The sequence below is a fragment of the Molossus molossus genome, unplaced genomic scaffold, assembly GCF_014108415.1.
Source record: "Molossus molossus isolate mMolMol1 unplaced genomic scaffold, mMolMol1.p scaffold_m16_p_17, whole genome shotgun sequence".
Taxonomy (NCBI): Eukaryota; Metazoa; Chordata; class Mammalia; order Chiroptera; family Molossidae; genus Molossus; species Molossus molossus.
Window position 1 is genome coordinate 10,977,717 of NW_023425352.1, and position 18,971 is coordinate 10,996,687.

Sequence of the window (18,971 nt, forward strand, 5' to 3'; positions counted from 1 at the left end):
ACTGTGTACATTAGAAGCGGCCACTCCAAATGCCCCGAGAGAGATGGTGGCAAAGGTGGGGGTGTGTGTGGGGTGTGTGTGTGGGGGGGGGTTCAGGTCTTCCCCGTAGCCAGTCTTAAATGTCATTTCCGAAATGCGACTCCGGAACATGGAGAATGTCAGACTAAGGCCGCAATAGCTCGAGGGCGTTAAGCATTTATTTCCACAAAGATACAGGAGAGCCCCACATTTTTAACACGGGGAAAGAGAGAGTAAACGGTCTTCTTTCACTGTGTCACCGCTGCAAAATTGGTACCTGTGGAGGAAAACATTTTCAGCATGAGGCTCCTTAGCTTGTGGAAATGTGACCTCAGAGGAGTCAACGGTGTTTAGCCAACCCCTGGAATTCAGATCCTTTGGACGGAAGGGCTCTGCGACACCACCCGAGTCCAGGTGATTCTTACTAAGCAAGACCAGAGCACCCTGCCTCCTGTGGCCTTTTAGCTGAGAGGGAATCAGCCGGGTCAGACCAAGGAGTCTCCAGTGAGCCTGAAGCTTTGGGCCTGGCAATGAATTCAGGGTACAGGGGTGCCCCAGCCTGCCCAAGGGAACTCTTCCTAGAGTTAAGATCCTGGAAGGTTCTTCATACACTGCTTCTGGGAATGGAAAATGTGGCAGCCTCTTTGGAAAACTATGTGGCAGTTTTTCTAAAGGTTAAACAAAGAGTTACCACATAACCTAGCAATTCCGCTCCCAGGTACATACCCAAGGGAAATGAAAACATGCGCCCACACAAAAATTTGTACATAAATGTTCTCAGCAGCATTTTTCATAATAGCCTCAAATCAGACACAGCCCTAATGTCCATTAGCTGATAAATAGATAAATAAAATGTGGTATATCCATATAATAAACTACTATTTGACAATAAAAAGGAATAGAGTACTGACACATATTACAACATGGATGAACCCTGAAAACAGTATGCTACATAAAAAAGCCAGTCATAAAGGACAAATATTGTATGACTCCATTTGTATGAAATGCCCAGAATAGGAAAATCTATAGAAACAGAAAACAGGTTGCCTAGGGCTGGAGAAAAGGGATGGGGCATTATGGGGTGATGGGTATGAGTTCTTGGGGAGAGGGTGATGAAATGTTCTAAAATTGACTGCAGTAATGATTCACAACTCTGTAAATGTACACTAACTGTGTACATTTAAGATGGGTGAATATCTGGTATGGAAATTATATCTCAATAAAGATGTTGAAAGAAAAAAAAAGATCATGGAGGGATGTCACTCCTGCAGAAGGTGGAGCCTACCAGGTTGGGGCTGCCACCCAGCCATGGATGCAGGGCGCTCTGGCCTCCTCTTTTTCTTGTAGGTATCTTTGGCTAAAAAGGGATGGTTGACCAAGCAAGCTTCCCTCAGGCTCAGCTTCAGAATGTAGCTCCTTGACAAGGAAGCCCTCATGTGGGGTAGACACCTTGGTGTTTGGGGTATATAGTGTGTGAGCTAGACTGCACATGAAAACAATAACTCCACCCTCACCCCCACCTAAATACTGTGCCACCCAGACAGTTCCACAGTGCTCTCCACAGCCAGGCCTTACAAACCCCTCAGCTCCACGTCCGGCCGTGTGAGCTGGGCAGGCAACAGCGGAACGAGGGCTGGACTAGAGGTCAGAGGACTGGGGTCCAAGTCCTGGTTGTGTCGTATGCCCAAGCTCTGCTCTTGAGTATACAAAGAAGTGGCACAGCCACAGTGACATCTGATTCCAACAACACGTCCAGGAATCGGGTCGGTCACCATTTATAGTCAGCACAGTTAAGTCATGCAGCTGAGCTAGGTCTTGGTATGTGTTTTTGAAAACAATCTGAAGTCCAATATTCTTCGCTCTAGCTCTCCTGTGTGCCCCTAGACAAGTTACTCGATTCTATGAATCTCACTCTTCTCATCAGACAATGAGGGCAGCTGAAGGGTGATCTCTAAGTTTCCTTCAGAAGCCGACATCTGTTATTTCTATTATTCTCTCTCTTTTTTTTTTTTAATCCTCACCCAAGGATATTTTTCCATTTTTTGTACAGATAGAGTGGGAGGGAGAGAGAGGAAGGGAGAGAGAGAGAGAAACATCGACGTGAAGGGACACATCGAGTGGCTGCCACCCGCACGACCAACCAGGGCCGGGGACAAACTGCAACCGAAGTACGTGCCCTTAGCGGGAACCGAACCCGGGTCTCTCCGGACCGCAGGCTGACGCTCTAACCGCTGAGCCAAACTGGCCAGGGCTATTATTCTCTTTTAAGATGGCCTCCTTTCTTTGCATATTTTAAACACTGTTATGTTCTCTCCCAACTCTTACCAAGTAAGATTCCATTCCCCCAGCAAGAGAAGAATCTGCCACTGTGAGCTAGATCCTAACAAGATAATTCGTATTTATAAATGCACCCCAACTGAAATTAACTCCGAGATTTCCTACAACGACTGCCCAGGTGTTTTCCTTATCGTTTGAGATAAAACAGTCTCACATTGGCCTATTTCTTGAATCTGTGCCTTACAACTGATGCCTTGCTCCTGCCAAGTTGGATCTGGCTTAAGGAAGATGATATTTGGTTTTTCAAAGTAAATCAGATGGAAAGATGGAGAGTTGAGATGAATAGTTGGGTAGATGAATGGCTGGGTGGATAAGTGAATAGGTAAGTGGTTAAGTGGGTGGACAGAAGGGCTGAATGAATGGATGGGTAGATGGACACATAGATGGGTGGCTGGGTGATTGAATGTAGGCACATATGTATGCATAGATAGACTGACAGGTAACTACAGAAACAAGACTTGAAAGATACGCACGTAGTTCCATCTTCACCACTCTGCACTGTGATGCGGGAAGCCCCCAGTTTGGGCCGGAAGAGATTTATCACATGGTTGTTCCAGAGGAACTTAACCTTCTGGATTTTTCCCACATTGAGGTCCACATCAATGTCACGCATGTGACTTGCCTCTGGTTTGAGGGATCCTCTGAAAACATAGACGTAAAATGTTGTATCAGCTGAATCCAAGAATACGTAGGATGATAGCAACCTGTTGTTTCCCCAAACAAAGGCTGCTGTTGGTGGTTTTCTGTAATTACCTTGAATGACTTCATGCACAAATGTATTTGTGAAGAACACACACACAAAAAAAATACTGGACTCTAGATAGATTTCCACTGTCTTAGCTGGTACCTAGAGGGAAGTCAAATATTTGGGGTAGCATATGAACTCTCTGAGTTCACCGCAGGACTGATTATGTCTCATGTTTAAAGACACCTGTGCTTCAGCAAAGGTCATCTGTGGGCATCTCATATGTAACATAAGAAGTGGTCAAAGAACTTTAACTTAACATGAAAATTATTGCACACAGGTAGCACAAACACAGAATCTAATTTTATAGCACAGTTATGCATCCATCCAACACATTTTTACCAAGCTAGGTGCTGAGGCTACCACAGCAACAGGAAGCTGGCCTCAGGCTTCACATGTATGTGGGGGATGGAGTGAGTGTGTTGGACGGGAAGGCGTCGCTATATACATGGGCCTTGTCTAAGGAGAATGTGATTGCACAGAACTGAAGCGGGAAGGAAGCAGTGATCGGCAATCCAAAAAGGATCAGCATGGAAAATGGTGAGTTAGTCCTGTCTGGGTCTCACTCTTCTCACGGGGTGATCGGACTCGATGCTAAGCCTTCCTTCCCGCTCTGACATCCTGGGAGTCAGCAGTGCTGTATAAACAGATGGCTAGAGGTATAAGGAAGTTTCTACCCAACCTTTTAGGAATAATCTATGAAAAGTATGGTCGTTTCGCTTTGCTATCAAACTTACTTGAAAATTTCATATTGTTTTGAGCTTCCATTACTTCCATATAAAGCAATCCTGATGTATCCACTCACTTTCTTCTTCCCAGCCAGTGTGACTGATACCCTGTATCTCCAACCTGTGCAAAGAAAGAACTACAATCAGTTCAATGAACTCAACTTGTTGGGAAAAATGACCCCGTGGACGCATTCTTGTTCCGAGCTCTGAATCCCCCACGAGTGGGAGGTAAGGGGGGATGCGACTAATGGTTTCCTTCATGAAGTTGGGGTCCCAGGAATTCAGATTCTGGGTGGGGTGAGGGACTCAGGGAGAAGTAAATATCATAGTTCAGCAAACCTCTTGCCAACCCAGCCGTGTCTGGTTCCGATGGATGGGGTCGCTGGTCCTCGCACTGTGTACCTTTGGTGTGCACCACACCAGAAAGGCCACCGGGATAGGACGGCTGTGGTTCCAACACTTGGATACATCACTTACTGTTCTCTTTTTTATTTTTGTTATTTTCCCATGCAGTGGACATATTCTCAGTGTCAAAACAACCCAGACACATTTTTTTTTTTTTTAATCCTCACCCGAGGATATTTTTCCATTTTTTGTTCAGGTAGAGTGGGAGGGAGAGAGATGAACAGAGAGAGAGAGAGAAACATCAACGTGAAGGGACACATCGAGTGGCTGCCACCAGCAGGACCAACCAGGGCCGGGGACAAACTGCAACAGAGTTACGTGCCCTTAGCGGGAACCGAACCCGGGTCTCTCTAGACCGCAGGCCAACGCTCTAACCGCTGAGCCAAACCGGCCAGGGCAACCCCCCAGACACATTTTTTAAAAATAAAATAAACCCTTCCTCAGCACCCTGTCTACCTGCCCTCCTCCATCTCAGGTTCTTCCCTGAAGTAACCAGTTTGGTCTGCATACTTAATCAAGCTCAGGGGATGACTTTGCTTCCCAAGGACATGTGGCACAGTCTGGAGACATCGATGGTCACACCAGGGGAATGGGGTGTGTGCGTGCAGAGCTACTGGCATCTAGCTGGGAGAGGCCACAAATTTGCTAAACATTCTGCAATGCAAAGGATAGCCCCACAATAACAGATAATCTAATGTCCAATGTTAGTAGAGCTGAGGTTGGGATATCCTTATCTAGAACTCTCTATGAGCATTTACACATGTATATATGAATGTATAAACATATAGGCTTTCCCCCCTCCATAAATAGTGTGCATTGTTATTCTCTGCCAGACACCTGGTACTAGAGCAAAGAGGGAGCATATCCCTCCATCTCCCTCCTGCTTCTGACCTCCTGGGCAAGCCTCTGATAGGCTGAAGCCCACAGAACGCCAGTGGCAAGGATCCCTGGTGAGGTCAACCTTCTGGAGCACAGGACAGGACACAGAAGGGCGGTGGATCTGTCTGGTGTAGGGGTGGGTAGACATGTGATCCAGCCTGGGCCATTCACGGTCGACTAACTACACAGATCAGGATTATTGGCTAAAGGGGTGAATGTGAGGCCCAAGACAAGTGCCATTCTACTATCCTTCCTTTATAGCTTAAGCTGTTGGGGTTTAGTTTCTGTCCATTGCTACCAAAGGTCCTAACGAATAAGGCTGATACACCTTTTACATTTATTCACAGCTTTTAAATGGGTAAACTGGAAACTTACGAGTGAAGTTCCCACTCTCTCCTGTGTTCAGGAAGAATGTTTGTCCCACAGCACTGGTTTTCCCCTGAAACTGGTCCGCATAGTGCCCCATTTTGGGGCATCCTCCGACTGGACAAGGGAAACAGCTATTCTGGTGGAAAAAACAATAATTTGTCTGTGAGTGGAAGGCCTTTGACTCAGTCAGTTGATCACTTCATCTTTCAATCCATCTATCCACCCACCCATCCATCCATCCACCCACCCACCCACCCACCCACCCACCCACCCTTCCATCCATCCATCCATCCATCCATCCATCCATCCACCCATCCATCCACCCATCCATCCTTCTATTCATCCATCCATCCATCCATCCATCCATCCAGGCCTATCCATCCTCTCATCTACCTGTCTTTCCATTCATCCAGCCATTCTACCCTCCATCCCTTTGTTAATGCGTGCATCTTACCCATGCCCTCCATGCATCCTTTGGGAATTTTTCAGAATGAAAACTTGGGGGTCTAGGGAAGGGTCAGCACAGTGAGTTCTGTGCCACCCGCCCCTGCCCACCCTGCTCCCTAAAGGAAGAAGGCTCGTGAGGCTCAGCATTGCCAGTACCTCCTCTTATTAGTCGTGGAGTTACATCTCTGCTCTGTTCCAAGCCACAGGGACAAAACCAACAACAACAGAGCCACCCACCACATTTTCCCTGGGCCCTGGTGTGACCTACCTCCTGAAACTCATCATAGGAGGCACACGGGTAGGCCAGGAAGCCGTCGGGGTTGAGGATGCTGCTGGAGTAATACTTGTAGCTTCTCAGGTGGTTGCAAGCCACGAAGTCTCGGGTTCCTGGGAAGCAAAAGCCACAGGCGCTCACGGGGGCCTTTCCCCCTGAAGCTTGGGCCGTCCTGACCGAGTAAGGAATCGCCTCCTTGTGTCACAGATGGGCGTGGGCATTTCCGAATGCCTTGGTCACAAGCCAAAGTTTCTGTCGTTGACTTTGACATACTTTGGGGCAAGTAGGACATTTAGGGACCTGTTCAGTGATGGTGTTTGGCTGGAATCGCTTTCCTCTCCCCACCACTGTGTCCATTTGCTGAGCGGGGCCTGCTCAGGGTTAGGCCAGTGCTGGGGGGGACGACAGGTTCTAACACACACGTTTGTCCAATGCTCCAGGGACCAGACATGGGACATAAGTGAATGATGAGGGCTGGGGACTTTGGGGGGAATGAGAAAACACATATTCAGATAGAGAGAGAGAGAGAGAGAGAGCGCGAGAGTGAAGCAGTAGCTTTAAAAAGGGAGCTCACACACTCAGCCAGGTGTTGAATGAATGTCAAGGCCCAGACTGTTTGGGCTTAGGCGAGAGCAGTGCATTCCTACTTTCAAACCAGTCACTGCAGGCCGGCCGACCACACGGCTGCAGGTGCCGCAGGGCCGGAGGGCCCAGTGTGAGGACTGCGGACGGCTGGGCAGGCTTCCCCAGGAACCCGTGTTCCTGTGCCTGTGGCCTCAGGCTGCGAAATTCCTCCTTACCAGTCCGGGCACAGGGAAAAAGCAGTGGAGATCAAGGTCATCGTGGCCTTCTGGACACTCTGTCACTGCATTTTATTTATCACCTTTTTCTTTCAACCCAAGTCCTCTTGTGTGCAAAATTGGTTTTTCATTTCTCCAGCTACTTGGTACAAAACTTCCCATGGTGTGATCCACAGTGACCCCAGACATACCTGGGGACCCCTTCTGGGGGGTCTGGTGGGCTTTATCCACCGCCCACGGAGAAAAGCTGGGTCCCCTTTGTGCCGGGGATTAGCTGTCCACGGCCGCAGCTCTGCCTGCCTCCCGGCCCATGGCTTCCCGCCAGGCCGGTGCGTGCCCCACACCAACGCTCATTACCAGACAACACAACCTGTTTCCAACTTAATTGTTTCTTTCATCCCAAATTGCTGCCCAGGGATCCCATAATAGAGGAGCAAGTGGGTTTAATTGTTCCTCAGCGCCCAGCGCCTGGGTGACTCGGAGGACACAATAGAAGCACACTCGAGTGTGCATGGGCTTGTTCACTCTAAACTGCCTCTTTAATTAAAGCTGGGCTCCTTTCTATTATGTGGGCCCCGCTCGTGGCTTCTGGGAGGGGGCCGCCTTCATTGTGGCTCTGCTCCTCCCGGGAGCGGAACAGGCGTGTCCTCCCCGGAGTTACCTGGTGCTGAGCAGAGAAAGGGCAGAGGCTGCATTTACTGACTGTGGATGTTGGTCGTTGCTTTACTGACTCCAGTTTTGCACGTTACGCACATGGAATAGTAAAATGCCACTGAAGGCCACTCAGCTCAATGGGGTGGACTGCACTGAGGTCCTGAGCAGGGTGTGGGGGGTCTGGGATGCCCAGGACGCAGTCCCTGGCCTTGGGAAACTCCCAGCTCAGGAAAAAATGAAAACGAAGTGATCACAGACTCAAAGCTTCCATTTTCCGGAAGGAGATGAAGCCTGGACCCCAGGGAGAGGCAACAGGAAGAGAACAAAGACCAGGAAAAGGGCACATAATAGGGACGGTGCTTTAAGTCACCGGACATTAGGGGACTGAACCTGCTCTGTCTCCTGAACGAAGACACGCATGTGGACGAGCAAGGGGCCACACATCAAACCTGATGAACCCAGGGGAGGCCTGCATGGGGGCTTTGCAAACTCAGAGGCCAAAAGTAACCACAGAGGATGGTCTGAACATAAAAATTCCAACTGAAAGTAGGTCATGGCTGGCAGGCCTGTCCTAGGCCTATAGCTTCCTTGACAAAGATCAACCTTCTGTTTAAATCCTTACCCGAGTTTTTTTAATTGATTTTAGAGAGAGAGAAAGGGAAGGGGGAGAGAAACATCAATGTAAGAGAGAAATATAAATCGGTTGCCTCCCATATGTGCCTCGACAAGGGATCGAACCCACAACCTTTTTGGTGTTCAGGACAATGCTCCAACCAACTGAGTCATCCCACCATCCCACCAGGGCGATAAAGGTCAACAAGGAGAACACCAGACCACAGAACCCCTCATTGTGACCTTCTTTCCCAGATCCCACCTCTATGTGCTGTAAATGTTCATTGTTAACTGTCCTACACCCACCAATGTAAAAGAAGTATGTGTTGCCTGGCCGGTGTGGCTCAGTGGTTGAGCATCGACCCACGCACCAAGAGATCGCCGGTTCAATTCCCAGTCAGGGCACATGCCCAGGCTGTGGGCTCGATCCCCAGTGGGGAGCATGCAGGAGGCAGCCAGTAAATGTTCTCTCTCATTGATGTTTCTATCTCTCTCTCCCTCTTCTTTCCTCTCTCTAAATCAATAAATAATAAATTATAATTAAAAAAACAAAGAAGTATGTATCTCTCCATTTTACTTTTCATTCAATCATAGAGATTTCCCTGCCTTGCCTTCTCTGCCCTCCCTAATCTACCACCAGTGGATTTCATGTAACCCTCCTTACGTCTTCTCCTTTGATAATGTGTAAAACAAGCTGCAAAACTGCCATTCTCTGGGGCACTTTCTCAGTCCACTGAGATTTTGCTTCTCAGCAATTGTCATCCGTTTGGCTCAAATAAACTCATAAAATTTCAAGTTTGGACATTTCTGACATCGACGTACACAAGGTTCATCGCCCCCCCCCCCCCCCCCCCCCGCCAGACCTCCAGGCCTTCCCATCCACACAAGCGCTCCGCAAATCCACAGAGCATGTTCCACTTGGTCTATTTACCAGCTCAGTCCCTTTCTAGTCCTAGCACCTGCCAACAGCAAAGGGCAAGAAAGTCAGAGCCCTCCAAATCTTTGTGTATGTCCCTCAATGAGCAAGCAGTGAAGGTAGGATGGGGGCCAGGGGCGGGGGAAAACCCAGAGCTGGGCATTTGCCAAGCTGTCCATCCAGCTCATGTCTCAGCATCCTGATGAGGGAGGAGATGATGCAGGCTAGGGTATGAGGTTGGGGCTTTGCAGCCAGAAACTGGGCTTCAATATAAGGTGGACTTGGGGAAGTTTTACAGCTTTTCTGATCCAGTTACTTCATCTGTAAAATGGGGACAGAGTACCTAATGACACTGTGACAATGTCTGGGACAAAATAAGCACACCATACGTGGTGGCAAATTCAGTATAATGAGGACCTGACCACACCTGCTTTCTCCCCAAGTAGAGCAGCTACCATCTTGCTTTGCTACTGTACATACCTTCCCACAGTCCATTTATATCAACGATGGTTGAAAAGATATTTTTCTGACATCCAGGCATTTGCTTTCCTCCATTTGGGTAGAAATCCAAATGGCCCACCTTTTGGCTCATTCCAAAACCTGAAACATTGGAAGCAGAGGTGAGCAGGGAGGTAAGTGGTCCCAAGGCAAGGTCCTGGCAAGGTCCAACTCCTTTCAACCAGAGTGAGAGTCTTCTTGGCAAATTCTCCCCAAAACCACCCCGTCTGGATTTGCAGAATGTCTTCAAAGATGAGCCTTGGCAAGACAAGGAGGAAGGAGAGAGCGGAGGAAGAGAGCATGCCCACCTGTGTATTTGTATGTATCTCTGTCTGTCTGTCTGTCTTGGGGAGGCCCTGAACAATACTGATACTGTGTGCCCTCATACCATTATGCATCACTAGACACCTCTCAGGACTAGTGCAATTTCTATTATTTTATTCATTTTATAATTTTGATTTCTATGTTAATTGTTGTATTGAGACCACATCACATTCTATTGTTATACCGAGAGCCCAGCACAATGGCTGGACGCTTTGACTTTTTTTTTTTTTTTTAATCCTCACCCGAGGATATTTTTCTATTTTTGGTTCAGATAGAGCGGGAGGGAGAGAGAGGAAGAGAAAGAGAGAGAAACATCGACATGAAAGGGACACATCGAGTGGTTGCCACCCACACGACCAACCAGGGCCGGGGACAAACTGCAACCGAGGTACGTGCCCTTAGTGGGAACCGAACCCGGGTCTCTCAGGACTGCAGGCCGACGCTCCAACCGCTGAGCCAAACTGGCCAGGGCCGCTTTGACTTTTTAAGCACACAGACCTGTGATCCCATCCTGGTCCTAGTTACGCACCCCGTGATCCTGAGAAATTACTAAAGCTTTGCGAGCCTCGGGTTCCTCAGCTATGAATTAGTAACAATAATACCCGCTTTTTAGGGTTGTTACTACGATTAATGAGCTCGTGTGTACAAAATGTTCAATGCAGTCCATGGTAATCATCATCATTATTTTTTAAAAATAGCCTTTATTGGCATGTTTCATGAATGGTTATATAAGAAAATATTGCAAAAAGAACATTGATCTTATTATTTACTTTTTACATAATCTTATTTATCTATTTAAAAATTTAATTTATTCAAACTAAAAAAAACAATTCACCCTTTTGATTTTGGAAGAATCAAATAAAGGAATATATTTAATCTCCAATATCACAAACTATAACCAAAGCTTTCACAAAAGAAGTAAGCAAAATATTCAAAAATTAACTTTGCATTTCGCAAGTGTAGATCAAGCATCAATAATAAATACATCAGCCACTCCGGACAGTGGCCGACTAGAGAAGAGCACAGGGGTTGAAGATGAAGTAACAACTTTCCATAGGATAGAGAACTGTTTTCTGTCCTCTCTGGGGCCACAGGTAGATAACACTGGCATTGCACTGGCTGTTTACTTGTGGCTGGCACCCACTTTGACTGGCTGGTGTCCAAGCGATTTTCTAGTTAACTGTTTTGAATACCAACCCTATCATATGTGTGTGTGTGTGTGGGGGGGGGGGGTCGTGGGTACCTGGACCAACTCTCACCAGTTACAGCCCTGGTCACCAAGAGGCGGAGTGAGGAACTCACCTAGGAAAGGGATTATAGGTGCGGAATCCGTGTGAATCACATCCACAAACATGGCATCGGATGGGTCCAGCCGAACCTCCTCAGGCGTGCCCTGGAAGCACGGCTCTGCCGGATCCAGTCCTGAAGGGGGAGGTGGTCAGCGAGGCCATATTCTAACCCCTGGATCCACCACATCCATGCCCAGCTCATCTTCAAAGAGCAGCAGAGGGTGGAAGGAGCGGCACACACGACTCAGTGACCTATATTCTAGCCCAGGTTCTGCTCAAGGTCAAATGCCTGTCCTCTCTGAGCTTCGGTTTCCTCATCGAGAAGGTGGGAATACAGCAACCTCCTTTACAGGGATATTGTGAAAACCCCATGCAAAGGTGTAAGAGAAAAAACTTGCACAGTTGCAAATGAACTTGGTTGCACAGGTGTCTGTGTCTACATCTTATGTATGTGCCTTCATTTTGCCTAGTCATTCATTCATTCATTCATTCGTTCGGCCATTCCCAGTATTTAGTGAGCACGTCTTGTGGCAGGTGTCAGCTGGCCACTTTCATGTTCTGCCTGTGCCTGGCACAGCAAAGACCATCAGAAGTATTTGTGGAAATGATGAATGAGTATTAGAAAAATCACTTTGCTTTTTAAAATCTACCATACTCTAGCAATAATAATCCTAAAGTCTTGGTTTAATGTGCTAGTTATATATTTCTGTGTTGTTTTTTTTATAAACGTGTCTTTATTTACAATCATATATTTTTATAATTCACAAGAAAATGCATGGGCAATTATTTTTTAAATCTAAGTCTGGCAGCACCTAAAATCAGTTCCCGGAGGACCAGTAGGGGCGCCCTTGGCTGTGGGAAGTGCACGCGTGTGGCCCCCGCGCCCCCGCGCCCCCGCGCCCCCGCGCCCCCGCGCCCCCGCGCCCCCGCGCCCCCGCGCCCCCGCGCCCCCGCGCCCCCACCTGTGATCCTGCCCACGCGGCCCCCCAGCCTCCTGCCCGCCTCCGCGGCCGCGTGCGCGCCCAGGCTGTGGCCGATGAGGTGCACGTTCTCCAGGCTGTAGCCCAGCTGGGTCTGCGGGCGAATGGCGCATCAGGTCCCCCAGGCCAGGGTGGAGACCCGCTGGCTCGGGAACGAGAACGGGCATGAGGGCAGGTCTCAGGGAGGAACGACGCTGGCTCTGGGACCGCCTAGGACAGCGCGACCTGGCTGGGGCCGCCCCTGTCCCGAGCCCCGCGGGCGGGCTGGTGCGCGGGCCAACAGTGCTGACCAGCGGCCACCGCGTCAACTGCAGGCGTCCGGGAGTCTGGACAGCGCTGCCTGCTTCCATCCACACCCACCTCCACACCCACCACACCCACCGCGGGCCTCCTCCCCCAGGACGGCCTTGGGCCCAGCTCCGGGTGCTCCGGAAGGGACCCTCCGAAGGCTGGAAGGGGCTTTCCCTTTTCTGAGAATGCAGACACCTTCTGGGCTGAGAACGTGGGCAGCCCAGCCTGCGAGGTCGGCTTATTTCAAAAGAGGAAACCGAGGCAAAGTGGTTAGTTTGCCCCAGGCACCACAACTAGGGATCTGCAGGACACTCCAGGAGGGGGAAAGTCACAGTTTCATTGTAGGAAATGAGCCTCTCTGCTTCCAGGCTTCCAGGCCCCGCCCCTGCCCCCCAGTCCCCAGGCAGCTTCGGGGTGCACCCTGGTGCTTGCCTGCCCCTCTCTGCCCCTCTCTGCCCCTCCCCAGGGGATGGGCCAGGCAGTCTTTACCGTCAGCTCTTGTATTAAGAAGGCTATCTCCGCTCCCACCACTCGAATGTTGTGGACGGCTTGGGTGTAGTCTGTCTTGGCCCCTTGTCTCCAGTCCACACAGATGCAGTTCACCTCCTCCACTTGAAACATTTTCTGGGGGCGGAAAACAAGAGGGAGAAACCAATGTTTGAACAGGCACAGGTTGCACGCTCCAGAGACAGGAATTCACACCCATCACGCACCTAGTTTGTGCCAGAGCTTTAATACTCCTCCCTCTTGTCCAAATCCTCACCACACCACCATGCAGCGGGTATCTCATCCCCACTTAACAGATGTGGACACTGAGGCCTGGGATGGAGTAAGTGACTTGTGTAAGATCTCCCAGATGGTTATTGACACAGCCATGTCAAAACGATCACTTACTAGATCAGGGCTTAGCAAACTGTTACCGGAGGGCCAAATCCACTTGCTCTTATAAATAAAGTTTTATTGGAACACAGCCTCACCCATTTGTCTACATATTCTGTATCTCTGCTACAACAGAGTTGAGTGGAAACTATATGACCTATAAATGCTAACATATTTACTACTTGGCCCTTTATAGGAGGTTTGCTGACTCTTACGCTAGGTAGTTGAAGCCTAGGGGAGTTGTGTTTATGTCCCCAACAATGCGTAGGTGGGAGACAGAAGGTATTGAGGGGCAGGGTATAATTTAGACTGAGGTAGGCTACACCACGCCCGATAGTGCATCTTTTATATCATGTGGTGTGACCACAGTGTACTGCTCAAGCACAGAACTGCTGGTCCCCTAGGGGGACCAAATAAACGTTAGAAAGGGCCACTCCATATCTTGGGTTCATTTGGGGATGCCCTGGACTACACCTTGGTCTGAGGCAGAGAGGAGTTGGCTGGAGGCCAAAGCATCATGATGGACCACGTCCCCCTGACTCCCAGATCCAGGTTCACACGGCCTCCTTCTGGAACTTGGGGGCACGTGTGAACACCCTAACCTCAAGAGAAGCGGACAGCCCTTAAGCCCACCCCAGTGCTGACTAAAAGTCATGCCCATGGTACCTCCTAATGGTTAAGTCTGTAGACACACGGGCTGTGGTATCTATGGACAGAAGACTTGGTTCTGCATTCCTCTGGGTTCAACTCCGGGCAAGTACTGAGTTGAAAATTCGTGCCTTAATTTTCCTCATCTATAAAATGGGAGCAATAACTATACCTGCCTCACAAAGTGGCTGGGTGGTTCAAATGGGACAAAAACTGTGAAATGACTACCAGAGTGTAAGGCTCGGAGTAAGTGCTTGGAAAATGGATGTTAGAAATAATAATTCATTACTAATATTCATGACAACTTTGGAACTGTGCTGTCCAATACTGTGGCCACACATGGCTACTTAACATTAGTTAATGTTAATAGAATTTAAAATTCAATTCTTTGGTCACACTCGCCGCGTTTCAAGTGCCCAGTAAGCGCAGGTGGCTGGTGGACCCTGATGTGGACTCGGCCACTCCAGAACATTTCCCCGTCACAGAAAGGTCTACCCGACAGCAGTGTGTCAGGGGAAAAGGTTTTTGTTTTCTGTTTTCAATGTCACATCGGGGTTTTACATAAACCATCAGAGACAAATGCCAGGTAATTTGCTGCAGTCTCCACTTCTGAGACTTTTTGATTGGACTCTGGGTCTTTTTGGCCTCAAGAGGAGATGGCTGGCTGGAAGTTGGTGGGTTGAGAGAACTTGACAATGGATGTTCCTGAGAACCCAGGGTTTCCTCGTGCTGTCAGGAAGGAGTCCCTGTCCCTGGAGTATCTCCGTTCCCAGTCGAGGGGCTGAGAAGCTGCAGTTTGAATGTGTGTGTGGGTGCTGGTCTCTGCCGGGGTGGCCAGGGGAGGCGGGGGCCCCTACCTTGCACATGTTGGTCAGCCAGCTCTCCTCCCCCTTGTCTATGAAGCCGTGGATGATGAAGCGCGTCTTTCGTTCCAATCGGAAGTTTGAAGCCTCCACAGTGGCGAGGTCCATGGCGGAGATTCGCTGATTAAAATAGAAAAGGTGAATTAGGATGTTGGCCTTTCCAAGCCAGTTCTAGTAAGACTGAGGTCACGGATCAACTCCCGTGGAGTTGGGTCAGGCTAGGACAGCAGTGCCTGACCTGGAGTTTGAGGATGGAATTCAGAAAGTCCAAGTTCACGGCAGCAAGCTACAGTTATAGCAACGTTGTCACCAGTGGAGGTCACTGATATGTTCATGTCACATTGCAGTTGTTGCAGATGTCTTAAAAATCACTAACTCTCACCCTGGCCGGTTTGGCTCAGCGGTTAGAGCGTCGGCCTGCGGTCCAGAGAGACCCGGGTTTGTTCCTGCTAAGGGCACGTACCCCGGTTGCAGTTTGTCCCCAGCCCTGGTTGGGTCGTGCGGGTGGCAACCACTTGATGTGTCCCTGTCATGTCAATGTTTCTCTCTCTCTCTCTCTCCCCCCTCCCACTCTGAACAAAAAAAAGGAAAAATGTCCTCGGGTGAGGATAAAAAAAAAAAAATCACTAACTCTCATTACTATTATAAGTGACAGTAGTTATTGGACCAACCCCTAGATCTTGTTATTTAGTGAGATAATAAAATAGCACACATTTGTGCCACATATTTATCTTTTTAAATATTCTAATAACTGCTTTTCGATAGAATTGATTTCCTTGGCAATCCAATGTATATTATTTTATGCATTTAAATGCACCATCCTGACAAAGGCTTCCCCAGATGCCGGAAGAGTTCCCTGGAACAGAGACGGCGAAGGACCCCGGCCAGAAGCTCCAGGCATGAGGGGCGATGCAGCTCAGTGGAGCGTGAGGGGCAGCTCAGGAACCCCCTCCGCCAGCCCCCTCCGCCAGCCCCTTGTGCCTGAGGAAGGACCACACGGTAAAAAGAGCCCAACCACCTGGCCGAGCAGACACCCAGCCGGCGGCTCTGAGAGGGGGTTGGCCACCTAGAATCCTGCAGCAGCTGACCTCAGGCACCTGTGGACAGTCACTCTGCTCTCTGAACTGCTAGGGATGGGGCTGGGAGCAGCTGGGGTCCTGAGCACGTCCCTGCTGTCCCTTCTAAGCACCTGTCCTGTGTCTACCTGGCGGGCCTGCTGGGGACTGAGGGTCATTTTCAGGATCCTTTTTGCTTTTGTGGGTGAACGTCCCCTCTCCCCCACCTGTCTTCCAGCTCCCAGGAAGAATCTACATCCCCCGACCCTCGTCCCTGAGGGGCTTCTCTTTCCACTGCCCAGCGCGGCAGGGCCCCCCAGGCCTGGGTTTCTCCATACATGATGCTCCTACCCCTTCCTCCCGGACCGCGTGCTGATGCCAGGCAATTCTGTGCACAGCGTGCAGCATGTGGACGTTTCTGGGTCGGGTGTCCATGGAGCTCATCAGGGTTCAGATCCTGAGCACTAAGGGGGGGAGCATCGCGGGCACGAAGCCCCCGAGTGGGTGCCCGAGTCCACCCGCCCGCAGTCACTTCGTGCCCGCTCTTACTTGGTAGTTGTTCGGATTCTCATTTGTGTACAGAAGAAAGCGGGTGTCGATGTCCTTCGGGGCCCAGGGAAATAACTTCATGGGCCGCTGAAGGATCCCCGCCCATGGTTCCTCATCGGAGAAGCAGCCCAAATGTCCATAGCAGATGTCCCTTCCTGGGCAGGAAGAGTGACAGACAGGACGCTGTGAGGTTCTGAAGAGGAGCAATGTCATCTCAGCTACAGGAGGACCCCTCAGGGAGCAGCCCAGGGCTGGTGGAGGCCAGTGCTCTCTACCTTGCTGTCAGTGTTCCCCAAATTCCACGGTGACAAGAGTCACCCGGGGGCTGGCGGGGGGCATATGTGTACCGCATGTACAAGCGATACACACATTCCCAGCCCCTCCCTCAGAGATTCTGAGTCAGGGGTGTGGGGTGGGGGCGGCGGGACACTGACACCGAATGTTTAGTGCTGTTTTAACCCTTATCATCAGGCCGGTGTGGGGGTGGGGAGGCTGAGCACTCCTGGGAATCTTCTGCCTCAAAACTCCCTCTTCCGGGAGACTCCGGACGGCCCTGTACCGTATTCATCCAGCATCGGGTATTTCCAAGTGCCCGCGATTCTGTGGCACAGAGGTGCCACCTGACGGACCCTGCTGTGGGCACCTCGCCCAGCACAGCCCACGCACACAGCAGCCGCCCCCGGCTGCTGTCCAGGTCCCCGGTCTTCCTGTCATCCTGCGCACAATGTCGCCAGGTTATCCTCTGCCGTCCTAGATTTTCCCCACCGTTCTCTCCAAAGGTAAACTTCTCCAGGCCAGTGATGGTTTGTCTTTGCGTCATCCTGTATACAGTAGGGGCTCAGTAGATGCAACCGATGGCCCAAGTCACCGCATCTAAATCTGAGGGTCCCCTCCCCTGCCTACGGCGTAAGCGTCGCCTGCTCTGACAGAGGACGTCTAACAGGGAGGAACCTCAGAGGCCTTGGCTCCCTGCCTGGAAGAGGCGCAGCCCCAGGAAGGCCTGCTGGAGGCTACAGGTGGTAAATCCGGAACCTGAGGCCAGGGCCCGGCACCCGGGCTGTCAGGCGGGTAGTGAGTGGGGCGGGCTGGAGGGTGTTGAGCTGGTGCGTGTGGGGGGACTTGTGCTCCATGCAGGTGCTCGGAGAGCCACATGTGGGTGGCTCAGGGCAGGGAGCCTGGGAGGGGTGGGGTGGGGTGGGCAGTGCCGGGTGGTGGGCCTGAGAGTCATGAGCATTCGGGGTTTGGATGACAGTGGAAAAGAAGGGAAAGGTGGCAAGGTGGGGTAGGGAGTGGAGCCCGAGCCGGACAGGTGGGTCGGAGGCGTGGTGGGAGGCCCTGGTGAGCTGCTGGGACCTGGGAGGTGGGGCAGAGACTGGGCAAAGCGGACGCCAGAGGAGAAGGAGGAGGAGGTGCCTGGCCGTGACCTTGGCGGATGCCCACAGTCCGGGCAGAGAAGGCAGCAGAGGCACGGAGGAGACCAAGGGGGTCAGAAGGCCCGAGGAGCAGCCGGACCTTGTGGGCTCTGCTCTCGGGAGTCAGGTCTTGCTGCATGGCCAAGGTGGGAGGGAAGGACAAGGGTGGGCTGGGGACACGCCGAGGAGCCGAGAGCGAGGCATCATGGTGCAGAAGAAAGCCCCAGGGAAGGATGCAGAGGAGAGGCTCACATTGGAGCTGGAGAGACCGAGATGGCAACTCTGAGAGGCATGACATGGGAGGACATGGGCAGGAGGGTGGACGTATGTCCCAGGCCTGGCAGGACAGGAGGTCTCAGAGGACACGTCCGTGCGGCTTAGGCCGCAGACATGCACTGTCCACTCAAGAGACTGAGGATACTGGGGGCCTACCCAGAGCGCGCACTCCCCACCTGGCCCAGCAGCCCACCCCTTGCCACCAGCAAAGCTTCTGGAACAGGGCGGACAGACTGCCCGGGGCCACCTGTGCCCAGCGTGTGGCCCTGTGTTTACCACAGCGTCAGCACTCCCTGAATGGTGGCGGCGGTTGTTTTTCTTGAAATCATGATAACGCTATTAATTAGGATGATATAATAATGATGATGATGCCTCCGACAGCCCCACCCAAAGGCCAGCCCAGGCACGGTCACTCTCTCCCCGAAGGGATGGTGACAGCATCCTCACCTCTGACGGTGGCCAGCAGGAGAAGGCCGAGGACCCAGGAGAGCAGCATCTACGTGGAGGAAACAGACACCGTGCGGACAGTCACAGACCCCGGACAGGGCAGGTGGCCAGGCCACAGGGGCCCGTGAGTGAAACAGAAGCCGGGGCCTGGGCTCCATCGGGCTGGCCCTCAACGCGGGGACCCTGAGGCTCAGGCCTGCCCCCACACAGGGAGGGGGGCAGCACCTCTGTAGAACCCTGGGCTGGGGTGCTCCCCAGCCCAGTGGCTCCCCCTTC

At 51.1% G+C, this 18,971-nt stretch overlaps 1 protein-coding gene across 2 annotated transcripts; it reads right to left on the reverse strand.

Moving 5' to 3' along the window:
• Positions 1-230: 230 nt before the first annotated feature.
• LOC118632290 (pancreatic lipase-related protein 2-like) lies at positions 231-18,744 on the reverse strand. Of its 2 annotated transcripts, none has more exons than XM_036265270.1 (12): positions 18,696-18,744; positions 16,561-16,715; positions 14,951-15,076; positions 13,056-13,190; positions 12,258-12,369; positions 11,309-11,428; positions 9,665-9,784; positions 6,197-6,315; positions 5,488-5,617; positions 3,838-3,949; positions 2,829-2,996; positions 231-295 (listed from the first exon to the last, which is right to left on the reverse strand). In XM_036265270.1, the coding sequence occupies exons 1-12, from the start codon at positions 18,742-18,744 to the stop codon at positions 232-234; spliced, it is 1,410 nt and encodes a 469-aa protein (XP_036121163.1). In that variant the 3' UTR covers position 231. The 2 variants fall into 2 exon arrangements, with proteins under 2 accessions (XP_036121163.1, XP_036121164.1); XM_036265271.1 differs by having other exon boundaries at positions 6,197-6,306; positions 9,656-9,784.
• Between the last annotated feature and the right edge of the window lie 227 nt (positions 18,745-18,971).